The sequence below is a fragment of the Chionomys nivalis genome, chromosome 21, assembly GCF_950005125.1.
Source record: "Chionomys nivalis chromosome 21, mChiNiv1.1, whole genome shotgun sequence".
In the NCBI taxonomy this organism is placed as follows: Eukaryota; Metazoa; Chordata; class Mammalia; order Rodentia; family Cricetidae; genus Chionomys; species Chionomys nivalis.
In genome coordinates, this window is record NC_080106.1 from 19,143,634 (window position 1) to 19,170,597 (window position 26,964).

The 26,964-nt window shown below is 38.9% G+C and overlaps 1 protein-coding gene across 2 annotated transcripts in view; it reads left to right on the forward strand.

Annotated features, from left to right (window-relative positions):
- The window catches only part of Phlpp2 (PH domain and leucine rich repeat protein phosphatase 2), a 78,193-nt gene that overhangs the window by 10,394 nt on the left and 40,835 nt on the right, over positions 1 to 26,964 (forward strand). For both annotated transcript variants that reach the window (XM_057753735.1, XM_057753736.1), the window contains exon 3: positions 19,472 to 19,605. In XM_057753735.1, the coding sequence (XP_057609718.1) occupies positions 19,472 to 19,605 (134 nt within the window). The remainder of the gene's footprint in view (positions 1 to 19,471; positions 19,606 to 26,964) is intronic.

Genomic DNA, 26,964 nt, shown 5'->3' on the forward strand with positions numbered 1-26,964 from the left:
TTTATTTCTTTTAATGGGTGAAGTTGAACATATTTGCACAAGCTCAAAAGTAATTTGTGTCATGAATTTTTATATAAATATTAATAAAAATAGTTGTGTAGTTTTATAATGTGCATTTGGACTCTTTAATTCAATTTAAAAAAGCATTCGTTCTTTAAATGTCTCCCTCTAGTTTTCTGCTCGTCCCAGTAGTACACACTCCTCTAGAAACAGAATTCCAAGCTGTGGATTGAACATTATTGAAGTGCAGTGGAGAAGTGAGGCTACTCACACCTTAGAGGTGTGGTAATAGTAGTAACACCTTTAGCTGAGCCAAAAACTGACGCCTCTTTAAAAGTGTGAACTGAGGTTTACTGTGTATTCCTTTTAGGATCTGGATAAAATCCTGAAAAAATAGATTAGCATTTGAATGTTTTCCTTGTTTTCAAGTTAACTACATTTCCTAAATCCTTCTGTGTAACAAAAGGATCAGACTGGGTGATCCTTAGGCTCCTCTAAATCTTAACACTGGTTCTGATCTAATTTTATCAGGTGGAAAGCCTCGACCTAGATTATAGCAGATGGTGGTAGATGGTGCTCACTTACTCACTCATTTATTATTGTTTGCATTGGAAGATGCCAGGAATGTGAAGAGACACCATCTCCATTACTTTGTTCCCACTAATTGTGTAGTTAGTTAAGAATTCAAATGTGATATGGTTTATTTACATATGAGAATGTAAACTGTAATTAAGGTGGAATGTTTATCTGTTAACCCTGTAGCTTTGATCATTAATAGTGAAGTATCTCTTTGAAGATATAATTTATTAGAAAATATTGAAAACACTATTGAATTTAGGATGAGCAGAATGAGCATGCTTTCATTACTAGAGTAAAAGCTCAAGCAAGACTTTAGACATCCAAGGAGGAGGAAGAGACTGCCTGGTCTCAATTGTGATTATTTGTGCTAGTCAGTACTGTTAGTATATTATTCATTTTCTCATAGCAATTTACAAGAATTTTGATGTAGTCTCATTTCTTTCATGTGAGGAATATTGATGCTTTGACTAGCCCAAGGTTGGGCGGATACTGCTAGGCAGTTGAAATGACTGACATTTAAGGTGCCTGGTAGATTTTCTTCTGAGTAAAAGGTCTTGGAGTAGAGGAGCTGGCACAGCTGCTCCCCTTACCCAGTTTTACTGTCCATTTGCTTCCGGATCTTTAGGTCTCTTACGTAGTTGTTAATTACTTGAGCTCTGGTCTTCTATTATCTAATCTGGAGTAGGTCCTTTCTTCTGAATAGCCCTTGTAAAGTAATTGATAATCGCTGAGGCGGTATTGTTTTTGAGAACCTCTTTTGCTGATTACCGAAGTGTTCTGTGTGCTCATTGAACACATTTTGAAAAATGAAAAGGCATAAAGAGAAATAATAGTATTCAATGTATATGCCTTATGTAGATTACCTCATTAAATCCAGTCTTGTGAAGGAAACAGTTTCTATTGTATAGGCATAGTAAATGATATTTGAGGGATTACTCTTAAGAGTAATCAGCTAGAAAGTGGTTGAACTGGAGTTTGAACCCTGGCATTCCAACACCAAATCCCATCCTCACAACCTATATTGGTAACTTTTTTTTCACCAGATAATTTATTATTACACACACACACACTTTTTAATAATTACATATTTGTGCTCATATCATATATTCAATTTTATATCCTTATTCTCTTAGTATAAGATCATCTTAATTTTATTGTTATTAAGAATTTGACTTTAAACACCAGCTTTAATAGTTTCAGGCTATTCTATCTTACAGGTATGTTCTAAGTCGTTTAAAAATTGAATGCTGGGGACCAGGGAGATTTTAGCTCAGCATGAAAGGTACTTGCTGCCAAGCCTGACAAATTAGATCTCTGATATTCACATAGTAGTAGACATGCATACCATGGTGTATACTTACACACATTAAATGTAAACTTTTTGCTTTTTTTTTTTTTTTTTTTTGACAGGGTCTCTTTGTGTAACATTTGGCCATCATGGAACTCACTCTGTATACCAGGCTGGCCTCAAAGAGATCTGCCTGCCTCTGCCTCCCAAGTGCTGGGATTAAAGGTATGCACCACCACCACATGGCTTTTTTTTTGAGAGTAAAGCTAGGTGTGTACCTGTGATATCAGTATTTGGGAGGTGGAAGCAGGAAGATAAGAGTTCTTGGTCATCCTTCAGCTGCACATGAAATTGGAGGCCAGCCTGGGCTACCTGAGACCTTATCTCCAAAACTGATAAAATAATTGAAATTTGATATACAGTAGTAGCTTAGGTTGTATCATGGAATGAAAAAGTATGGTTCAAATCATGTTCCTGACAGTTTGCCATGCAAGTATATAATGTTCTGTGTCTTATGGATTTGTAGAATGGAGAATATTTTCATTGTTTATCATGATGATTAAATCCATTGCACCTGATATGAAAAATGATGACTTAAGCTGGGTGGTGGCATAAGCTTTTAATCCCAATACTTGGGAGACAGAGACAGGTGGATCTCTGTGAGTTGGAGGCCAGCCTGGTCTACAGAGCAAGTTCTAGGACAGCCAGGCCTGTTACACAGAGAAACCATATCTCAAACAAAAAACAAAGCAAAAATAAAAAATACAGATTCTAATTCAGAAGATCTAGGATAGTCTGAGGTCGTACTTCTAATATGCTTGATTCGTTGTTTTTGTTGGATACGGTTTTTCTATGTAGTTTTAGTTGGCCAGGTACTCTTTATATTGCTCATTGTGGCCTTGAACTCACAGCAGTCCTCCTGCCTCAGCTTTGCCTTCTGAGTGCTTGAGTCACAGGTATTCATCATAACACTTGACTTTCGAGATAGTAGCCCTGCTAAGCTCCTCAGTATCAATGAAATAAAACACTTAGAATGTTGTCTGGTACTCATACATCCCACCCCACCCAGGGCTGCTTGTGTGCTAAACATGTGCTCAAACCACTGAGTTTTTTTCCTACCCTAGTGCTTAGTAAAGATTATGTCCGTGGGTTATTTCAAATCATTCAACTCTTAGAAATAGTGCTGTGCTAGCTAAACCACTGCTTGTGAACCTGGAAAAAATATTTACCTTTCAGTCTACTTATTTATTTTACTGTTTCCTTCTTTCAAAAACAGGCTTGTGTGGTGGTTTTAATAAGAATGGCCTCCAGAAGCTCATATGTTTGAAACTTAGTCACCAGGGAGTAGTCCTGTTTGAAAGGATTAGAAGGATTAGGAGGTGTGGCCTTGTGGAGGAAGTAAATCACTGGGGATAGGTTTTGAGGTTTCAAAAGCCCGTGTCAAGCCCAGAGTCTCTTTCTGCCTAGGGATCAGAATGTAGCTCTCAGCTAGTGCTCTAGCACCTGCCTACATGTGGCCCTGTTCCCCATCATGATAATAATGGACTCTGAAACTCTATGCAAGCCACCAGTTAAATGCTTTGCTTTTGTAAGAGTAGGTCATGGTGTCTTGTTGTCTGAGTTTCTGTCCTGCCTGGTTTCTGTCCTCCCACCAGGCCCCACAGCTGTTTAGCCCCGAAGAAATTACACAGAGGTCTCCATAAATTATAAACTGATTGGCCCATTAGCTCAGGCTTTCTATTAGTTCTTATAACTTATATTCACCCATTATTCTAGTATATGTTAGCCACATGGCTCAGTACCTTTTTCAGTGGGGCAGGTCACATCCTGCTTCTTCGGTGTCTGAACAGGACTGGGGAGGAATCGGCTTCTTTCTTCCCAGAATTCTTCTGTTCTCACTGATCCTCTACTTCCTGTCTGCTTGTCCTGCCTATACTTCCTGCTTGGCTACTGGCCAATCAGCATTTGTTTAAAATGTAACTGACAGAATACAGAATTGTCCCGCACCAGTGTCTCTTCACAAACAGAATAGGGACTGAGACCATCTTGTGACTCAGTGTACTGGAAGGGTTACTTACAGACTTACAGAATTGTAACATTTGGAAGACCCTTTAAGAGATCATCTACTAATGAAAGAAACAAATGTGCTCAACCCAATAACACCTTCATATCCATTATATCCTTCATATATGTGTGCTAGGGTAGGTTTTTTTGGTTGTCTGATAGCGTTTACAGGGGTAGTGATAGAAAAGCTTAATATTGCATACATGTGGCACACAGATTATTCTGTCTCCAAAGCCATTTATTTTCATTTGTTTTGTAAATGTGGAATAGTTTCTGTAGTTGACAGATGGCAAAGTTGCATTTGGGACAAAAGTATTTCCTTCCTGGTGTAGTCTTTACCTTGTGCTGTTTGGCCTGCCCTTTTTCTGATTTGCTGTTTAAGCAGCAAATGACTCATCAGCAAAGCTTAGTGCAGTCATTTCCTTCAATCTGAAGTGTTGTAATAAGATCATACATAATGAAAACAGATTACCCTTTGACTCTGTCTTATATGATTAAGATGGTAAGTGTTTGATAGCCATCTTTTTAAGGTAAGCTCTGAGAAGTAATAGGATGTTTATAGCAGAAGATAACGCTGGAAGGATTTGGATTCCTGAGTTCTAATCTTTCGATCACTTCTGAGTGACTTTCTACAGGTCATCAAAAGTTTGTTTTATATAGATACACACCTATTTGACACACACATATCTATATCTGTACACATGCATTTTCTTTTTTTCAATGCAGTGATAAGGATCAAACTTAGGGCTTTGTAGATGTACACTCTCTACTACTGAGCTAAATTCTCATCCCTCTTTCCCACATTTTGAAGTAGAGTGAGATTCTGTTTCTGGATATGTACCAGACTGTCGCTAAAATAGAGGAGAAGATTTGTCTTTGTATTTCACATGTCAGTCCTCTGTTTCTGAGATGGTGACTCATATAGCCCAGGCTGGCCTTGAACTTGCCTTGTAGCCAAGAATGACTTTGACCAGGAGTGTCACCTACCATCAACTACCTCCTCCTGTTATCACCCCTATGCTGGTTACAGGTTTGTGCTACTATGCCTGGCTTTCAGTACTATTTTAAGACTTTAAAAGAGAAAATGTGTTAGACTGCAGAGCTAGCTCAGTCATTACTGTCCTGTAAATAGTAACCAAGTAAAGAAGTAAATGCAAGCATGAGGGCCTGTGTTAGATCCCTAGCCCAAGTAACATAACTGGGCATGGTGGTGCCAACTTGTATTCTGAGTTCTGGAGATGTGGAAATGGGTTGATCTCTGGAGCTCACTGCCCAGCTATTCTAGTCTACTTGGTGAGTCTTGGCTTATGAGAGACTCTGTCTCATAAAAAGATATTAGAGAATAGTACTGGAAGAGTAGTGCCCAATGTTGTCCTCTGGTTATTACATATGCAGACATGTGAACATGCAGCCATATACATATACCTGCACACACGAATATGCAGTGTGTTATATATTACAGGATCAATATAGATAATTTTTATTTTCAAACTTTCTTTTGCATTTTAATACTTACAAAATCAGCATACATCTTATAGTTGATAGCGGTAATAGTTTGATAGTGTAGTTAATTGGCAGTGATTTTTCTGTCTTAATGTCTGTTCTGACACTATCTGGTTAGCTACAGTCCTTTTGACACTGGACTCACCAGGGTTAATGCTGACTTGAGAAATTAAGAGCTAGTCCCTGTTTGGTGGGTATTGCAGGTCACAATATGTGAAATCCCTTCAATTAAAATTTACTGACATTAAAACATTTTGCTCAATTTTATACTTTAAAAAGCTCTTTTTACAATTAGTAAAACGTCAGCATGTATTTTGGCTCAGAGTATCTCTATTTTTTCTGTGGAAGGAATAAAAATTATATTTTTTAAAAAAAGGAGGAAGAAGAGAGCTGGGAAGATGGCTCTCCTGGTGAATGCTACCAGTTGATTCCCAGGACCCTTATGGTAGAAGGAGAAAATTGACTTCTGCAAGTTGTCCTCTGACCTCCACATGTGTGCCACGTGTATGCCTGCACCCCTACTCCATGCACAGGCACAAACTAAATAAATGTAATAAAAATTAAAAGAAAAAAAACCGCAAAAGGGCATGGTTAGTCAAGCAAGAATGCCCTTATTTGAGGACATGTATAGGATCAAGATACATTCTATACATGCATGAAATTGTAAAAGAATAAATGAAACACACACACACAAGTACACACAAACAAGAATGTTCTTATTTCAGAATGGAGCAGCTCTTCTGGGATCCCTAGTTTGCCTGCATTTCTGAATAACTGAATATAGATTGGAAGTTCCCATGAACTGCTCATGTCCAGTAGTTCTCTGGAAGACTCAGTGAATTGGGGAAAGTACTGTGGGCAGGATTATAGTTTGGATATAAAGGATGCAAATCAGAACTGCAAATGAAGAGAAGCAGGGCAAGGTCTGGGAGGATCCCCATTCTGGGCTTCTGTGCCTTGTGTTTACAAACTTCAACCCATTCCCCTCCAACCACAATGAAGTGTTTTATCAACTAGGAAACTTTACAGTACAAAGTATCTGGGCTTTGTAAAAAAGGGTTGATTGACTAACTCAGTGTCTGATCTAATCTGCAACCCCTTTGGTTCACCCGTCTGAATCAGGTTGGCCTAGAATCCCAACCCTTTAGTCAAATGGTTGGTTATTCTGGTGACAGGATCCCATCCTGAGTAATTTTCTTTCTTAGTATAAACCCAGGGATTACTTAAGAGGCCTGTAAATAACAAAGACCCTTCTTGGAATCTGCCTTCTAGGAACCAGGGACAAGGCCAGCCTTGATCTTTGGTACACAACTGTGGTACTTTAAAAAATAATGTATCTTTCAAGAGGTATATAATAGATGTAATAAAATACAGTCATTTAAGACAACCTTTTAGGGTCCATGGAGTGAATTGACATAGGAAGTGCTTTGAGTTATTTTCTACGTAAATTATTTTAGCAAATTATCATCAAATAATTATCAAAAAACATATAGTTTTTCTTTAAAAAATTGGTTTTGTAATGAAATAGACATAAATTCAAATGTATTGTCATTGTGTTCTAGTTGTGACCCTTTGAACTTCATTTTTCTTATTTCTGATATAGGCATAGCTTTGTAATACTCTGTGTGATACCAGAGATACCTTCAGGATAGCATGAGGTAGGAATTATCCTTTTTATTGCAATTGGAATTATTCTCTGTATTGTCAATTGTTCTTTGCAGATTTTATTGTCAAAAATGACTGGGGAGCGAATTGTAATCTGAATTCAGTGTAGGGAACAAAGTGGATGTGTTAATTCTTATGTGGGATTTTCATAGTGTGTGCTTTTGCTTCCCATTGTTAACTAGAACTCTGCATTTGTTTGGTGTTTTAGAAACAGGTTCTCACTGTGTATTTCAGGCTTGCTTGGAACCCATGATCCTCTTGTCTCTATCTGGATTGTAGGAATTTTTGGGATGGTAGATGGCATTGTAGTTTGTAACAACCTGTCTGGGTAGAACTCATTTTGGGTTGGGGAGGGAGCAGTTGCTGGGGATTGATCTCAGGGCCTTACTCCTACTAGGCTAGTGCTCTGCCACTGAGCCACAGTTTTAACCCCTAACTAGAATTCTTAGGAAATATACTTACTGAACTGTACTCAAGTCTTAATTGGAACACTGTTTAGAATGGCTAAATACAGAACACTATTGGCAAAGAGATATAATCTGCTATCATGGCATTGCTGCCTGCCTGGCTAGCTGGTGTGGTGAGAGCTTAGAATTCATGCATGTTCAGGTTTACAGGGATCATTTGTTTCACCATCAGAGCAGTAATAGAAGTGGTTCCAATGCTGACTCTAATGTTTTGTGACAACTCACCACGTCTATTTTGCAGCATGTAATTTCTCTTTAATTTGTGAAAGATTTAACAAATAGCTGGTAACCAGCCTGCAAAACTTTTGAAACTTTGGAACAAAAAATTGATGTGTAAGTGTATTACCTCTTTTCCTTCCCCCATATTCTCCACTCTTTAAAGCAAAGGAACCTAATGAGAAAATGGAATTAGTCTTTCACCTTACTCGTTCTTGTACTTCCTGAGATATTACTTACTATCAATTTATGTTACAGTAATGAGAGCAGATTGTGGAGGTTCTCATGATTTTTTTTCATGCAACCCAGGAAAATGCTTTTGTTGGCGGGAATGGTATATAAAGAGGGTTTCCCAAATCTGCAAAGCTTACATTTGAGCTGGTAATTTGATCATGCAAAATATATCAGAATTGGATGTTTCTATTTTGGTCTCTTTCTAGAGGAAAATAAGAAAATTGAGCAAGTGAAAGAGTTAGCTTTAAAGTATAGTTACGGGAGTGAGCAAGATGGCTCAGTGGTAAAGGCACTTGCCCCACAAGCCTAACAATGTGCATCTGATTCCTGGATCCAGTGGTGGAAGGAGAGAACCAGAGTCCTGAAACTGCCCTCTGACCTACACATGTACCCCTCCAAAAAAAATGAAATGTATTAATTATTAATATGAAATAATCTTGTGGAATTTTGATATTGAAATACAATGAACTCAAAATCCTGGAGGGAGTAGAGTCAAGGGAGAATTTGCATTATATATAGAAGATGTCTCTGTAGCATGAATAATAAAAACCCAGAGACAGTTACTGGGGTTCACCCTGAAAATCAGAAAAGCAAAGCAGCCAGCCACTGGTTCCTACCTCTACCTCAGACCAAAAATTGGCGATATCCTGTCTCCACAAATACTCAGATTGAGACTGAGTTGAGACCTGTCTCCTCCCATTTTATATTCCTCTCTAATGCTGGGATTAAAGGCGTGCACCAATACCGTCCATCCTCTGTGGCAAATTAGTGTGACTGCTGGGATTAAAGGTGTGTTGTGCCACCACTGCCTGTCCTGTATGGGTGACTAGTGTGGCCGTTTTGCATTCTGATCTTGAGGCAAGCTTTGTTTATTAAAATACAAATGAAATATCACTACATGTCTTAGCTTAGATATTTCAATTTAAGTTGTAAGAGAATGATAGTGGTTATATAACCTGTTGGTTTGTACAGGTGCCTCTTATGCCTGTGACAGGAATGCTCTCATTATTGAGCATCTTGATGTATTAAGATTTTTTTTGATATTTGGACCAGGTCTACCAATGTGAATTCTACTTGTGCTTGGTCTCATTCAGAGGGGCCACTTGTTCTAGCAAGTCTGATCCTTCGATAGGATGTTGTAAGTTCTCCTTGATCACTTTAAATTACATGTATTCATTGTATGTACTGTGTGTGCTCACACTTTCTTACACCATAGTACTCATGTGTAGATAAGAGGACAACTTCAGGAGTAATTCTGTCCTTCCATCTTTGGGTCCTGGCAAGTGCCTTTAGCTGTTGGACCATGTTGCTGACCCTATAAATTCTTCTGAAAATTTGTCTTTATCTTGCTAATCTCTGGAATTAGTTGTCTAGCCAATCTAACCAAATCAGTGAGCTCCAGGCTCAGTGAGAGTTGGTGTCTTAAGAAAAAGAAAAGGAAAAAAAAAAAAAAAAAAGAAACAAAACAAAAATAAGGTGCATTGAAAATAAGGGGAAAATGTGTAGAAAGGGAAGCAGCACCCGCTGTTGACCTCTGTCTAGTTTCACACACACACACCCTTTTTTGTTGTTGTTTTTTGCTTTTAGTTTTTGAGACAGTTTCTTTGTACAGCCCTAGAACTCAGAGATCTACCTGCCTCTGGAGTGCTGGGATTAAAGGCATGTGCTACCATGTCCAGCTAAAATCCTTCTTTTAAAGAAAAGTTCTGGGTTAGGTTGGGAAAATACCTGCTGTTGTCACAGACCTTGGTGAGCTTTTATTTTCTTTGATTAAGGTTTAATGGATACTTTTACTCTGAAAAGTTTCTTTTCTATTAAATTCAGTCAGCACAGTGGCCCACACTTGATATCCCCGCAGTTGGGAGGTGGAGACAGCAGGACTACTGCAAGCTTGAGGGGAATCTGAGTTATGTAGCGAGTACCAGGCCAGCTATGCTACATGACAGGGCCTTGTCTCAGAAAAAACTACACTATCTAAATAAATAATAATATAAAAGCTCAGTCCTTCTGTGTCTTTATGGGCTCTATTCCCCGCCCCCTTTCTTAGTAGCAGTAATAGTTTTATCTGAGTTTATCTTATAGTTTCTGGCACGAGAGGATCATATTGAGCTGGACACGATGGCAGCACATGTTTAGAATTCCAGTGCTTTGGAGGCTGAGGCCGAACTGTCAGGAGTTGTAAGCTAGCATGGGTTGTAACAGCGAACACAACAAAAAACTAAGCTGATCAGGAGGAAGGCAAGGCCAGGTGTTGGTTTATTTTTGGTGTGCTTTGTACAGCAGTTTAGACTCTTTGTTTCTTATTTTGATGCAGGTGTTTATATGTAGCTTTTGTAGTGATTGCTGTTTTCATTATAGTTTTTACTTAAATCTTGTTGCCTCAGCGTTTTATAGTTATTCAAATATAAAAGACTGACCTTCATATCTTTTGTCCATACAGAGAAGTATATTATATTTATTTTCTTGTTGTTGGTTTTAGTTTATTATTATTATTATTATTATTGATTCAAGGTCTCACTTTATAGCCCTGGCTGTCTTGGAACTCATTATGTAGACCAGGATATCCTGATTCAGTTCTGCCTGCCTCTGCCTCCTGAGAACTGGGACTAAAGGTGTGCACCACTCTACTTGGCCAACTTAGTTAGGCTTTCTGTTGCTGTAAAGAGACACCATGACCATATTAACTCTATAAAGGAAAGCATTTAATTGGAGCTGAATTACAGTTGAGAGATTAGCCCCCTGTCATCATGGTAGGGAGGATGGTGGCATACAGGTAGGCATGATTCTTAAGAGGCAGCTGAGAGTTCTACATCTGGATCAGTAGGCAGCAGAAAGAGTAAGTGATCCACTGGGCCTACCTTGAGCTTCTCAAACCTCAGACACCACCCCCAGTGTCATACTTCCTCCAACAAGACCATACCTCCTAATAGTGCCACTTCCTGTGAACCTATGGGTCCATTTTCATTCAAACCATCACACTGGCTTTATTTTTCTAATCAATATAATTACTAAATGCTCTTTAAGACCTTTTGAAGGTACATAGACTTTGATGTAGTGCTTGTTTAGTGGTTTTTTTTTCAAGTAGAAGAGATACTCTATTTTTAATCTAATTAAAATGTAATGCCAATCTTAATTTTTTATAATTGTTTTTATTGAGCTATATGTCTTTCTCCACTCCCCTTCCTTCCCTTCTTCTTCCTTTCTACCCTCTTTCATGATCCCCATGCTCCCAATTTACTCAGGAGAACTTGCCTTTTTCTACTTCCCATGTAGGTTAGATCCATTTATATCTCTCTTAGGGTCCTCTTGGTTGTCTAGGTTCTTTGGGATTATGAGTTGTAGGTTGGTTTTCCTTTGCTTTATGTCTAAAAGCCACTTAGGAGTGAGTACATATTATATTTGTCTTTCTGGGTCAGGGTTACCTCACTCAATATGATGTTTTATAGATTCATCCATTTGCCCGCAAATTTCAAGATGCCATTATTTTTTTCTGCTGTGTAGTGCTCCATTGTGTAAGTGTACCACATTTTCCTTACCCATTCTTCGATTGAGGGACAAACGTTTAGGTTGTTTCCAGGTTCTGGCTATGAAAAACAATGCTGTTATAAACATAGTTGAGCATGTGTCCTTGTGGTTTGATTGCGCATCCTTTGGGTATATACCCAAAAGTGGTATTGCTGGGTCTTGAGGTAGGTTGTTCCTATTTTCTGAGAAATTGCCATACTGATTTCCAAAGTGGCTGTACCAGTTTGCACTCCTACCAGCAATGCAGGAGTGTTCCCCTTTACTCCACGTCCTCTCCAACATAAGTTGTCATCAGTGTTTTTGATCTTGGCCATTCTTACAGGTGTGAGATGGAATCTCAAGAGTTGTTTTGATTTGCATTTCTCTGATGATTTAGGATGTTGAACATTTCCTTAGTGTCTTTCAGCCATTTTAGATTCCTCTGTTGAGAGTTCTCTGTTTAGGTCTCTACTCCATTTTTTTTATTGGATTATTTGTTCTTTTGATGACCAATTTCTTTTCTTTTCTTTTTTTTTTTTTTTGTATATTTTGGAGATCAGCCCTCTGTCTGATGTGGGGTTGGTGAAGATTTTTTTCCATTCTCTAGGGTGCCATTTTGTCTTGTTGACTGTGTCCTTTGCTTTACAGAAGCTTCTCAGTTTCAGGAGGTCGCATTTATTGTTTCTCTCAGTGTCAGTGCTACTGGGGTTAAATTTAGAAAGTGCCAATGCATTCAAGTGTTTTTCTCATTTTCTCTGCTGTGAGGTTCAGTGTGGTTGGTTCTATGTTGAAGTCTTTGATCCATTTGGACTTGAGTTTTGTGCATGGTGATAGATACGGATCTATTTTCGTTCTTCTACATGTTGATATCCAGTTATGCCAGCAACTTTTGTTGAATATGCTTTCTTTTTTCCATTTTATATTTTTTGTCTCTTTGTCAAAAATCAGGTGTTAGGTGTGTGGATCTATATCCGGATCTTCACTTTGGTTCCATTGGTCCTCCTGTCTGTTCTTATGCCAATACCAGGCTGTTTTCAGTACCGTAGCTCTGTAGTGAAGTTTGAAGTCAGGGACTGTGATGCCTCCAGAAGTTTCTTCATTGTACAGGTTTTTGCTTTTCCATATGAAGTTGAGTATTGTTCTTTTGAGGTCTGTGAAGAATTTTGATGGACATTGCATTGAATTTGTAGATTGCTTTTAGTAAGAGTGCCATTTTTACTATATTAATTCTACCTACTCAAGAGCATCAGAGATCTTTCCATTTTCTAGTGTCTTCTTCAATTTCTTTCTTCAAAGATTATAAGTTCTTTTCATGCAGGTCTTCCACTTGTTTGGTTAGAGTTACTCCAAGATATTTTATGTTATCTGTGGCTATTGTGAAGGGTGATGTTTCTCTGATTTCTTTCTCAGTCCATCTGTATAAAGGAGAGTTACTGATTTTTTTTAAGTTAATCTTATATCCTGCTATATTACTGAAGGTGTTATGAGTTGTAGAAGTTCCTTGGTAGAATTTTTGGGGTCACTTATGTAAATTGTCACATCATCAGCAAATAGTAAGAGTTTGACTTCTTTTTCAATTTGTATCCTCTTGATCTCTTTTTGTTGTCTTATTGTTCTAGCTAGAACCTCAAGCACTATATTGAATAGATATGGAGCGTGTACAACCTTATCTTATTCCTGGTTTCAGTGGGATTGCCTTGAGTTTCTCTTCATTTAGTTTGATGCTGGCTGATGGCTTGCTGCATATTGCCTTTATTATGTTTAGGTATGTTCCTTGTATTCCTGAGCTCTCCAAGGCCTTTATCATGAAGGGATGTTATATTTTGTCAAAAGCTTTTTCAGTATTTAATGAGATGATCATGTGTTGTTGTTGTTTTTCCTTTCAGTTTGTGTATATGGTGGATTATAATGACAGATTTTTGTATATTGAACCATTCCTGCATCTCTGGGATGAAGCCTACTTGGTCATAATGGATAATTTTTTGATGTGTTCTTAGATTTGGTTTGCCAGATTTTTATTGAGTATTTTTGCATCAGTGTTTATGAATAAGATTGGTCTGTAATTCTATTTCTTAGTAATGTCTTTGTGTGGTTTGGGTGATTGTAGTCTCGTAAAAAGAGTTCAGTAATGTTCCTTCTGTTTCTATTGTGTGGAACAATTTGAGGAGTATTGGTATTAGTTCTTTGAAAATCTTGTAGAATTCTGTGCTGAAACCATCTGGTCCTATGCTTTTTTTTTTTTTTTTTTTTTTTTGGTTGGAAACTTTTGATGACTGTTTCTATTTCTTTAGCAGTAATAGATCTATTTAATTTGCTTATCTGGTCTTGATTTAATTTTGGTAAGTGATATTTATCCAGAAAATTGGCCATTTCCTTTAAGTTTTTCAATTTCGTGGAATACAGGTTTCCCAAATATGACCTAATGATTCTCTGAATTTTCTCTGGGTCTTGTTATCCCTCCTTTTCATTTCTGATTTTGTTAATTTGGATATTCTCTGCTCTTTTGGTTAGTTTGGATAAAAGTTTATCTATTTTGTTGATTTTTCTCAAAGAACCTACTCTTTGTCTCATTGATTTTTTTTTTTTTGTATTGTTTTCTTTGTTTCTATTTTGGTGATTTCAGCTCTCAATTTGATTATTTACTGCCATTTAGTCCACGTGGGTGAATTTTCTTCTTTTTGTTCTAGAGTTTTCAGGTGTTCTGTTAACTCACTAGTGTGGATTTTTTCCAGCTTCTTTATTTAGGCATTTAGTGCTATGAATTTTCTTCTTAACACTGCTTTCATTGTGTCCCATAGATTTGGGTATGTTGTGTGGTCATTTTCATTGAATTTTAGGAAGTCTTTGATTTCTTCCTTTATTTCTTCCTTGACCCATTGATGATTCAAGTGAACATTGTTTAATTTTTATGTGTTTGTGGGATTTCTGGGATTAGTGTTGCTGTTGAATTCTAATTTTAAGTCATGGTGATCCGGTAAGATACACGGGGTTATTCCAACTTTTTTGTATCTCTGGAGGTTTGCTTTGTTAACTAATATGTGCTCAATTTTTGAGAATGTTCCATGAGGTTCTAAGAAGAAGGTATATTCGTTTATGTTTGGATTGAATATTCTATAGATGTCTGTTAAGTCTATTTGATTCATAGCATCTGTTATTTTCCTTATTTCTCTGTTAATTTTCTGTCTGATGAAGTGTCCAGTGGTGAGAGTGGGATGTTGAAGTCTCCCATTATTAGTGTATGTGGTTTAATGTGTGATTTAAGCTTTAGAAGTGTTTCTTTTACATATGAGGGTGCTCTTGTATTTGGGGCATAGATATTAAGTATTGATTTCCACTTGATGGATTTTTCCTGTGACTAATATGAAATGTCCTTTTTGTCTCTTTTGATTGATTTTAGTTTGAAGTCTATTTTTGTTAGATATTAAACTAACTATACCAGCTTGTTTCTTAGGTCCATTGGATTGGAAAATTTTTTCCCAGCTTTTTACTCTGAGGTGATGTCTGTCTTTGATATTGAAATGTGTTTCTTGTATTTGGCAGAAGGGTGGATTCTGTTTTTGTATCCAATCTGTTTAGCCTGTGTCTTTTTATAGGTGAGTTGAGCCCATTTATATTAAGGGTTATTAATGATCAGTGATTGCTAGTTCCTATTACTTTAGATTTCGTTGTTGGTGATGTTATTGTGTGTGTTTTTCCCTTCTTTGGGATTTGCTGCTGTTAGATTATCTATTGTCTGTTTTTGTGGATGTAGCTAATTACCTTGGGTTGGAGTTTTCCTTCTAGTACTTTGTGTAGGACTGGGTTTGTGGCTAAGTGTAGGTTAAATCTGGTTCTGTTATGGAATATCTTGTTTTGTCCGTCTGGTGATTGAAAGTTTTGCTGGGTAGAGTAGTCTGGGCTGGCATCCGTGATCTCTTAATGTCTGGATAACGCTTGACCAGGACCTTCTGGCTTTCATTGTTTCTATTGAGAAGTCAGGTGTAATTCTGATAGGTCTGCCTTTATTTGTTATTTGCTCTTTTTCATTTGACGCTCTTAATATTCTTTCTTTATTTTGTGTGTTTAGTGTTTTGATTATTATGTGGCAAGGGGACTTTCTTTATTGGTCCAGTCTATTTGGTGTTCTATAAGCTTCTTGTATCTTTATATACATAGCTTTCTTTAGGTTGGGAAAGTTTGTGCTTTTGAGTTGGACTTCTTCTCCTTCTATCTCTATTATTCGTAGGTTTGGTCTTTTCATGGTGTCCCATATTTCCTGGATATTTTGTGTTAAGCTTTTGTTAGATTTAATTTTTTTTGACTGATGAGTTATTTCCTCTATTGTATCTTCAGCGCTTGAGAGTCTCTCTTTCATCTCTTGTATTCTGCTGTTTATGGTTGCATTTGTGATTCCTGATCATTTACCATATCTGCTGTTTCCAGAATTCCCTCAGTTTGTGTTTTCCTTTTTGTCTCTATTTCAGTTTTCAAGTCTTGAATCATTTTTTTTCATCTGTTTGCCTGCTTTTTCTTGGTTTTCTTTTAAGGAGTTTGTTAATTTCTTCTAATTTTTTGTTGGTTTTTTCCTTCATTTTTTGAGGAAATTTTTTATTTTCTCTTTAAGGGCCTCAAACATTCTTCTAAAATTATTTTTTAGGTTATTTTCTTCTGCTTCATCTTTATTGGTGTGTTCAGGTCTTGCTGTTGTAGAGCTACCAGTTTTTGTTGGTGTCATGTTGACCTTTGTAGTGTTGAGTGTGTTCATATTTTGTCTGCCCATCTTTTTCTCTGATTGGTGTAGTTGCGTTGTGTCTCTGGTGATCAATCTTCCTGATGCCAGTGGTCCAAGGCTCAGAGGTCGCTCCTTGTGGTGCAGTGGGGGCCATTGTTCCAGTCACTCCAGAGGTCTCTTGGTGTTCCTGGAGGTCACTAGGGGTTCCCGGGGGTTGCTCTGCAATCCCTGTGGTCGTTCAGGCCAGCTCCCACTGAGGTCGCCCCCTCCGCCCTCAGCGGTTGCTCCCTTGTACCTAGTCCTGTGGTGGTTGCTGACTTGGGCCTGTTCCTGAGGATGTCCCAGAATCAGGCCTGCTCCAATGGAGGTCCCTGGCTTGGGTCTGGTCCCTCAGAGGTCTCTGGTTTGCACCTGCTCCCTTGGTGGTCGCTCCCTTGTTTCTGCTCCTGCAGAGGTCACTGGCTTGGGCCTGCTCCTGTTGGAGGTTGCTGGCTCGGGCCTTGCAGTCTTAATTTTTTACATTTATTTGTGTGCATGCCTGTGTGTGTGTGTTGTTGTGGACACATATATGCCATTGTGAACATGTGGAGGTCAGAGGACAACTTGTGGGAGTTGATTCTCTCCTTCTACCCTGTCGTTCCCAGGAATCACCCAGGTGGATCATACTTGGTGGCAGGGACCTTGTCTTTACCATTTCACTGACCTCAATCCTAAATTGTTTTGGAACTACAGTCATCAGTATTAGGGGACACATTACATGCAAGATATTTTGCTAAGTGCTTTACATGTTATATTGCTCTTGTTGTAAGAAAGATAGTCTTAGTAGCAACCCTATGAATTCGATTTTCATTCTTTTTATACTAGCAAGGAATTTAATACAGGAAGATTAAATAAGCAGGGCCAAGCAGAATTGAGTCTCCAGATCAGGCATTCTGACTTTTCAAGCCTGTATGTTTAGCTACTCCATCTATTACTATTTGCTTTTTGATGAAAAGAATTATCAGAAGATATAGAAATAATATGTTATGCTCTTTGGAGTCTTTTGGGGGGCCTGCCACCCAGCTCCCAAACGAATCACACACGGAGTCTTACTCTATTTATAAATGTCCAGCCTTAGCTTGGCTTGTTTCTTGCCCGCTTTCCTTAACTTACATGATCCCACCCACCCTTTGGCTTATGTGTTTTTCCCATTCTCTTACTTCTTTAAATTTAACTCTTATTCTGTGGGTTGCTGTGTAGCTGGGTGACTAGCCCTTAATGTCCTCCTCTTTCTCAGGCTACTACTCTGACCACTTTTCCCGGTTTTCTCCTTTGTATCCTCTCTGCCTGCCAGCCCGCCTATCCTTTCTCCTCCCTCGCTATTGGCTGTTCAGGTGTTTATTAGACCATCAGGTGTTTGAGACAGGTAGAGTATCACAGCTTCACAGAGTTAAATACACATAAACAAAAGTAACATACCTTAAAATAGTCCCAACAAAATCAGTCTATTATTGAAACTGCTGAAACCCCTTCAGTCCACATAGATAATGGTCATTTCTTTTTCTTCTGTATTTTCAAAATATCCTAAATTTGACTTAAAATGCAAAATTACTAGGAGCTTTAGCTTTTAATCTGGGCCTCATAGTAGAATGGTTTGGGGGTTTATTACAACATTCATTCCTAGCTGTTTTGAAGATACTCTCTGTAAAGTGAATGGAGACATATGGTCCCTAGAGCAGAGCAGGCAACACATTCTACATCTGTGTTTGTGTATATGCTTATTTGAAATTAGTTATGGTGAATATAACTCTTTATATTACACATTTTTGTTATTGTTGTTTCTGCCTTTAAGTTTAGATCAGGCCGGGCGGTGGTGGCGCACGCCTTTAATCCCAGCACTTGGGAGGCAGAAGCAGGCGGATCTCTGTGAGTTCGAGACCAGCCTGGTCTACAGAGCTAGTTCCAGGACAGGCTCCAAAGCCACAGAGAAACCCTGTCTCGAAAAACCAAAAAAAAAAAAAAAAAAAAGTTTAGATCAGAAGTGGTCAGAGGATCCCAGGAGCCCTCTGAGACTCTCCCCGTTATTTTTTTTTTTTTGTTTTTGTTTTTTGTTTGTTTTTTGAATCAGGGTCGCGTAACTCAGCTGACTTCCAGTTCTTAATCCTCCTGCCTCATTATCTCATTATCGTGCTAGGATTTTGTGGCATGTACTAGCAGACTTGCTTCTGAGATTCTTTAAAGAGGTTTGTGAGGTTGAGACCACTCTATAACATAGTATCTATTTTCCTTTTCACTTGTAGTCCCTTGTGAAGATGCAGTGTTGTTTTCCAGAACCTGCATGGCTGCTATTCCCATGTACTGACTATAAAAGGAGATACTAAATTTTAGTTGTTTTCTGTTAAACCATCTGATAAGAAATTTCTTAAAAAAAATGACCAAGCATGGTGACATATTTCTGTAATTCCAGCACTTGGGAGGCAAAGGCTAGAGGATCAGAAGTTTAAAGTCATTCTCAGCTACATTCTGGGTTCTAGGCCAGCTTAGCCTATGTTAGACCGTTTCTCAAAAGAAGAAAAAAAAAAACCCTGAAAGGAAAGATTGACAAAAATACAAAGCAATGGTTGTTACTCTTTTTACAAAACTTTATTTTTGAAAACATATTTTAAGTAATCTATGTTATTATATAATGAGTATAATAATTGTTTTATGACAAAGCTTTGGAAATTCTTAATTTTAATTCCTAATTCAATACTATCAGTGAATTCAGTGTATGTAAACAGAAGCTTTTTTTTTTTTTTTGGTTCTCACAATGTAAAAAGGAGTCCTAAGACTCATTATGTTGAAAACCACTTGTTTAGATTAGTTGTATGATATTAAAACAGATCTTGGCCCAGTAGGCAAGAGTGCTTGCTCTACAAGGTTGAAGATCTGAGCTCAAATTCCCTCCACCCACATGAAAAGCTGGGTATGTAGCTACTTCTTGTAGCCCCAGCATTGGAAGATAGAAGCAGGTGGGTGCAAAGAGCTTGCTGACCAGCCAGCCTAGCCCAGACGCTAGAGACTGCCTAAGGGGAATAGACGGAGATCGATAGAAGATACTCGACATCCACCACTGTTGTCTGTGCACTTTCACACTTGTGCATGTACACACACACTCAGTCTTGCTTGATCTTGGAGTAAAAATCAAGACGAAATTGAGCTGAGGAAAATAAGCACATCTTTATTACTTATCATGTGTTATGTTTTGAATTGTGTAAGCAGGAGATTGGAACCCACTGAACGGCCTCTCCAGATTGTTTACGATTACTTATCAAGGCTGGGATTTGAAGATCCTGTGCGCATACAGGAGGAGGCTACGAACCCTGACCTCAGCTGCATGATTCGATTTTATGGTGGTAAGGCTTTATCAGTAGTGATTCTGTTAACTACTTTAAATTGATTGTATCTTTACCTTCTGTTTGCTAGAAGTATTTTATATCAAAAGTTATTTTTAAGTCAGTCAAAAGTACAACAAAACGTCAGGTAGTAAAGGAAGATTTTTAAAAATTAGCAAAAACAAGTTGGGCGGTGGTGGTGCACGCTTTTAGTCTTAGCACTCAGGAGACAGAGTCAGGTGGATCTCTGAGTTCGAGACCAGCCTGGTCTATTGAGCAAGTTCCAGGACAGTCAAGATTGTTACACAGAGAAACCCAATCTCAAAAAAACAAAACGAAAAACCAAAAAATAGCAAAATTTATTTGTAAAAATAACTTCCCTTTAAATGTTTATTTATTGCAACTATTTTATACCATTACTAGATTATACCTTATTTACATTTTTAAAGATTTATTGTGTGTGTGTGTGTTCACGTACATGCCTGTGGTACCCTAAGAGATCAGGAAAGGTGTTGGATAGATGATTTTGTTTCTTATAAACTGAAGTGGTGTATATTCCCTTCAGCTAATTGAAAAAGGAAGAAACAAAAAGTGTTTTCAGAGTAGGAAAACAATACATAGATATTCTTGAGAGATATGAGAGCAAGTGAGTGAGTGAGTGAGTTACTAAGTGTCGGAAGAGAGAAATGCAAATAAAATCCTTTGGTGGTTTGTGGAGGAGAATAGTTGATAGTTTGAAGGCAAATCTGAGAAAAATTAGCGTCAATTTGAGGAACTGAACCATCTATTAATATAAAACTCTTTAAAAACCCAAACTGATGCTGGGCAGTGGTGGCACACAACTTTAATCCCAGCACTTGGAAGGCAGAGGCAGGTGGATCTTTGTGAGTTTGAGGCCAGCCTGGTCTGCAGAGTGAGTTCCAGGATAGCCAGAGTGGTTACATAGAGAAACCCTGTCTTGAAAAAGAAAAACAAATTTTAAAAAATATATGTTATATATATATTTTATATATATACTCAAACTGTTAAGAGCATGTGCTACTTTCACAGAAAACCTAATCTTGGTTTGCAGCACACATGTACAGTGGGACCACAATCAACCCTGGGTAACTCTATCTCCAGGGAATCGGTTACCCTCTTCTGGCCTCTGCCAGCGTGGTACTCAAGTGCATATGCCCAGATACATATAGTGAAATTAATAAAGCAAATACTAAAAATCATGAGTTGAAATGATAGCATGCCCTTTAATTGACTATGATTGAAGTGGGTTCTTTTTGCAGTGAGTGTTTTTATTCCAGAATGAAAGTCGAGCTTTAAAATGCCTTGGGATTTCTTACTTTTTTTATTTTATTTTTTTAAATTTATTTTTTGTGTCTTTTATATTGTCCCTCCTGATCCCACCCATCTCTCGCCCCACCTAAGCAAAAAAATTAAAATTTTGGGGGAAAAAAAGAAAAAAAAGGAAAAAGGGGAAAAATCTCTTCATGGAAGCTTCAGTGTTTCACAGGGAGTCATACAATAAAGCCCTATATACATATATTTTTACATGCAGGCATTTATCAAAAAGAATCATTGGTCTTGTTCGAGGCCCCTGGTCTCTGTTGCACTATCAACGCTGGGCCCTCACTGGGGCTCTTCTTGTATATCCTGTTACTGTCTTGTGTCTTGGAGCTCCTGCAACTCTGGGTCCACAGGACTGACGACTTCCCACCCCTGTGCTCCAGCAGATCACAGATGTGATGTTGCTGTGGTGAACACATAACTCCGGGTATGGAACTGGGTAGTTGCAAAGTTGGTCAGCCTGCCAGCTCTCCCCTGTCTTCGCTCTTCAACATTGCCCTGACTAGTTCCCCCCTTTCAGTTCTGAGCAGAGAGCAGGGCAATTCTCCAGCTTTCATGTCTTCAAGGTGGGTTCTCCCACACCTACACCTTCAGGGCCAGCTCTACTGTGCTGCCCAGGCAAAGTGTAGGGGACACTTTCTGAAGTGCCACAGCGGATGAGGGACAGGGCCAGCTCTTACACCTGCCTCAGGCGTTGATGGGGAGCAGATTTCTACCCCGCCCATGCTGCCTCAAGATAGATGAGTAATGGGGACAGCTCTCCCATACTCACAAGTTCAGGGCTGGCTCACCCACACTTTGGACCATAGGGTCAGGTCTATTGTGCTGCTTATGCGAGATTCAGGGCCTGCTCTTCTGAGTGCTGCAGCTAGTGAGGGGTTGGGTCAGGTCCTCCACCTGCTTCAGGAGGTGAGGAGTGAAGAGAGGAGGAGATTTTTTTCTTACCCATGCCACCACATGACAGATGAGAGAGATGTGACCTGCTCCTCTATTCTTATGTCCTCAGGGTCAGTACACCCATGCCTTGCAACCAGCGTCAGCTTTACTGTGCTGCCTGGGAGAGATGTGGGATCCTCTCTCCTGAGTATTTTAGCCAGTGAGGGGCAGGACCAGTTCTCCCTAGAGTTACAGTCAGTTAGGGGCAGGACCAACTCTGAATAGCCTTATCCTCTCTGCCTTTGGTAGGATCACGAGCCACAGACATCAGAGACCTTGGATGCATCAGTATCTGAACCCAGACATGGGTGGCAATGAAGTCACTCACCTCAGCCCACTCCTCATCTCTTTTGCCTCCTCCGATATGCCTCTGCCACAGGATATGAACTATTTTGTCTCTCTCTCCCATATCAGGCCCCAGGCCTGCTTGTGGGTCTCCTTGTCTCTCTTAGAATGTCATGGCTCTGGGTGGGACTATGCTTCCTCTTTCCAAAGAGATCATAATAGTACCCAGCTGCCTGACATCTGGTGCTGGTCAGGCTCCTGGTTGGTGCGGAGGTATTGCTGGAGACTTATTGCAAGCCCAGGCTGTGATCCATTGAGTTTCACCAGCCCTCAGAATTTCTTTTACATAGAAGGATGTAGCACAGTTGTTGACTCTGATGCCACCAATTTTCTACCACCACCACTTGATAAATTATAGTATGAACATATGAAGCATTCTGTAAGAGAATAGTTTCAGTATAAACTACAAGAGTGAGTTTGTGTTTGATACTGTTGGATGGTGGTTCTGTCAGGTGCTAGTTGGGAAACCTTAAAAATGAACTCCACTGGTTTAGATAAGTTAGTATAATTTGAGTGAGAAAATTATGCTCATTGAAGGGAATTTTAAAAGTAATTATTTTATAAAATAGTATGCATCTGGTGCCCAAATCTAAAGGTAACAAGCAAATAGGTGGGGGGAAAGTAGGTAGAGGTAGGTGAGTTACCTATTGGCTGTGTAACAAATTACCTTAAAACATAGTAATGTCAAATGTATATTTTGTAATTTCTCTGGGTTGGAAATAAAGGAGCAATTTTAGCTGGATGGCTCAGGTTTGAGTCTCATAAAATGATCATCTGAGGCTTGATTCACTTTTTAAACTTATTTTTATTTTATATGTATGCATGTATGTACATGCACTATCTGCTTGCATGGTGCCCTTGGAGTCTATCAGAGGAGTAGGATCCCTTGAACTTGAGTTGCAGATGATTATGAGTTATCTGAACTACGAGATGAGTCATCTCTCCAACCAGATTCACTTGAATTTTTTTGTATTACATTTGTGGATATATGAATATCTTTGCATGTGTATACTCACGCACACATGCAAGTATGCATGATATTCATGGGGAGGTCAAAAGGCAACTTCTCAGTTCTTGTCTTCTACCATATAGGTCTTAGGAATTGAACTGAGGTTGTCAGACTTGGAAGCAGACAGCTTTATACACAGAACTGTCTTCCCAGCCTTGAGGATTCATTCACTTTTTACTGTGGTTTAAAGGCTGTTGTTGGTTAGAGCCTTGGTTCCTTACTGATTATTGGTAGTACACCTTGGTTCCTTGTTATATCGACTTTCCATGGATTGCTTAATTGTACCTACAGTGTAGCAGCCAAGGATGAAACATGACTTCCACCTACACAGTGTACACACACATGCAGGCCTCAGTATCTTTTTTGACAACTTCACTTCACTTTTGCCATTTTCTGTTTACTGAGGCTGGAGAGATGGCTCATTTGTTAAGAATGCATACTTCTAGAGAACACAGTTAAGTTCCCAATACTCATGCCAGGTAAATCAGAACCACCTGTAACTCCAGCTGCAGGGTATCAGACACCCTCCTCTGGCCTGTGGGCCCCTATACTCACTTGCACACACACAGACAGAGACACATTCACATAATTAAAAAGAAAGAAATGGGCCTGGAGAGGCTCAGTGATTAAGAGCACTGGCTGCTCTTCGAAAGGACCCAGCACCCACATGGAAGCTTATAACTCTCTGTAACTCTAGCTCCAGAGGATTTGATACTCTCACACAGACATATATGCAGACCAGTACACATAAAAATATAAATCATTAAAAAAAGGAAATGAAGTCTTAAAAAAACAACAACAGAACAACCAAAAACTGAGTCATTAATCACAGTCTGCATTACAGAAGGGGAAGGAAATTAGGTTCCACCTTTGAAGGAGAGTGTCAGAGAATGTGGGACATATCTTAAGACTATCAATAAGAGAGAATTTCCTTCTTTTCCAGTTCTTGAATCCAGAAGCATTCATAGTTAACCGAAAGAAAGTATTTGAAGTATTATCTGTGAGCAAAGTGCTAAGTAATCAGCTTAAATATTTCATGTGTAGAGTTGTTGGATGAGTCAGCTTACATAGAACACAGTCATTGAGGTCATGGGCCTAAGTTCAAACCAGCTCTCCTCCTGTGTTCCCTAGCTACAAGAGATAGTCAGTACGGCGGTAGAGTGCTTGTCTAACCTGTGTAAAACCCTGGGTTTTATCCCAGTACTGTGGAGATAGAAGGTGACAATCTTGCAAATAAATACATTTTTCATCACTGAATTTGAGTGGCTGACGTGATCAGCTGCGAGGACTTGAAGTACATTAATTTATCCCTTATATGAGAAGAAATGGAATCGCATGGGTGTGAGTTGTTAGAGAAGTTATAGTTGGGGATGGATAGCTCAGGATGTCTCTTTCTACAATGCATCTGCCTACATTGTTTAAGAGACTTTCATGTAAAGAGCTTAAATGCAAATGAGAAGCTATAACTAAGAACCTGATTGGTTACTGTTCTTGTTGTGATAAGATACCTGTCAGATTCATTGACTCCTGAAGGGAGGCCTTACCCTCTCTGAGGAGCGGGTAGGGGGTGGGATGGGGGTAGGAGAAGGGGAAAGAGGGGAACTGGGATTGGTATGTAAAATGAAAAAAAAATTTTTAAATAAAAAAACTGTCAGAAGGAAATCAGGATGACAGTGATTCTGCCACTTTGAACATTTGACATAAGAAAGGAGAAGCTTGTTTTGGCTCCCAGTTTGAGAGGAGGTCATGGCAACAGGAGTGGGAGGTGACTGCTTACATTGGACCCACAGTCAGGAAGCAGAGAGAGGATGCTGGTGCTCAGCTCTCTGTGACCCTAGTCTGTGGGCTGGGGCTCCCTACTTTCAGGGTGAGTCTTACCTCTTGCACTAGCCCTTGTAGGAATCCCTTCATAGACACAGAGGTGTGTTTCTGTGGTGATTCCAGTCAGACTGACAGTTAACTGTCACAGATCACATAGTATGTTTCCATTCAAAGTTCAAAAATGAGCTGGGCAAGGTGGCACATACCTGAACTTTCAACACTGTATGGTAGAAGCAGGAAGATCAGGAGTTGAAGGGCATTCTTGGCTATATTTCAAGTTCAAGAGCAGCCTGTGTACATGTGATCCTATCTCAGAAAACAACAAAAAACAAGCACAATAACAACAACAAGAATTCGGAAACACCCAAAAGCTGAAACACGTGGATCTCAGCCATATTGTGTGGAGGTGTGCAGTAGTAGTTTGTATATCTTAAGTCGTGAGTAACAGAATTGTAGATTGCATATGATGGTTCCTAGCCTGTTTCAATTAGCTGTGCGTATGTGGCTGTATTTTCTTCATGATAGGACATGGAACTCATGAGTGCCGCTTCTATGTCTTGTTCTGTTCCTCACTGCTACTTTCCTCTTCTGAGGGCTAGGATGACAATAATTAGAACAGTATTTGAAGTCAGATGTCAGAAGTGGCAGGTTCACCGTCATCCTGACTTTCTGAATAACAGTATTGATCTCTGGCTACATAGAATACCTACCTGAGCAAAGTTAGATGTTATGTTTGAGCCATTATATCCTGTTTGTTACAGTAGTTTAGCCTGTATTTATATAGGATGTATGTATTACAAATGACAAACCTATAAAGAGAACCAGGAGATGACTGTCAGGAAAAGGAGAGAGGCTGACTTCTAGAGTGTAGGAGGAAGACATTAGTCATAGGAGTAGAACTTTTGAGTCATTACAGGTCTGCCTTTTGAATTTTGACTAACTGTTCCTAAATTACACAAATATGTGTTACCAGTAAGCATGTTATTCAGTAGAGTACTCATTTTTCTACATCTCTTTCAATATCAAATAACATTGTTAAAAGTTAATCTTTTATCCAAATTGTAAAAACATACTGCTTCAGGTTAATTTGCATATCTGAAACTAGTTTGTTGCAATATAGGCGTGCTGGGGCTGGAGAGCTGGCTCACTAGCGAAGAGTGGATACTGCTCTTGGAGAGGACCTGAGTTTCAGCACCTACTTGCTGGTGCCTCACAGCTGCCTCTCACTCCAGTTCTAGGGAGAGCTGATGCCTCTAGTCTCTTGAGCCATGTTTTTTCATGTTCATGCGCATGCATACATCCATACAATTTAAAAAGTAATAGACTCAGAAATGTAGAAGTAACTGCACTAATATAATACTTTTGTAGTCTCTATTTTCTTACTCTTATTTTATGTGCATATTGTATATTTGTAATTTTTGTTTTTATATTTTACCTTTCAGAAATTTTTTTTTTAATAACACAGATAAAATACAAATATGTCGGGGACTGGAGAGATGGCTCAGTGGTTAAGAGCATTGGCTGTTCTTCCAAAGGTCCTGAGTTCAATTCCTGGCAACCACATGGTGACTCACAACTATCCGTAATGAGATCTGGCACCTTCTTCTGGCCTACAGGCAGATATAATAAATCTTTAAAAAAAATACAAATATGTCATTATTCGTATTTAATTTTTTACACTTACTTCCCAAGCTCATTAACTGCTCTATCAATAGTCCCTTTTGTCGTTTAGTATATATCTTATCGTTTTAAGTTTTGGTGAGCACCCAGTTGGGAATGTCTAGCAGGCAGTAGAAGCTTAGGAAGTGTAGAGCTGAGAGGACCAGACTCCCTGAGGAGTGGAAATTAGAATGTAGGCAGAGAAATTGACTTATAGTAGAAGTGGCCATCCAACAAGTCCAGTGTTAACAATTTATTTGAGTAATGTA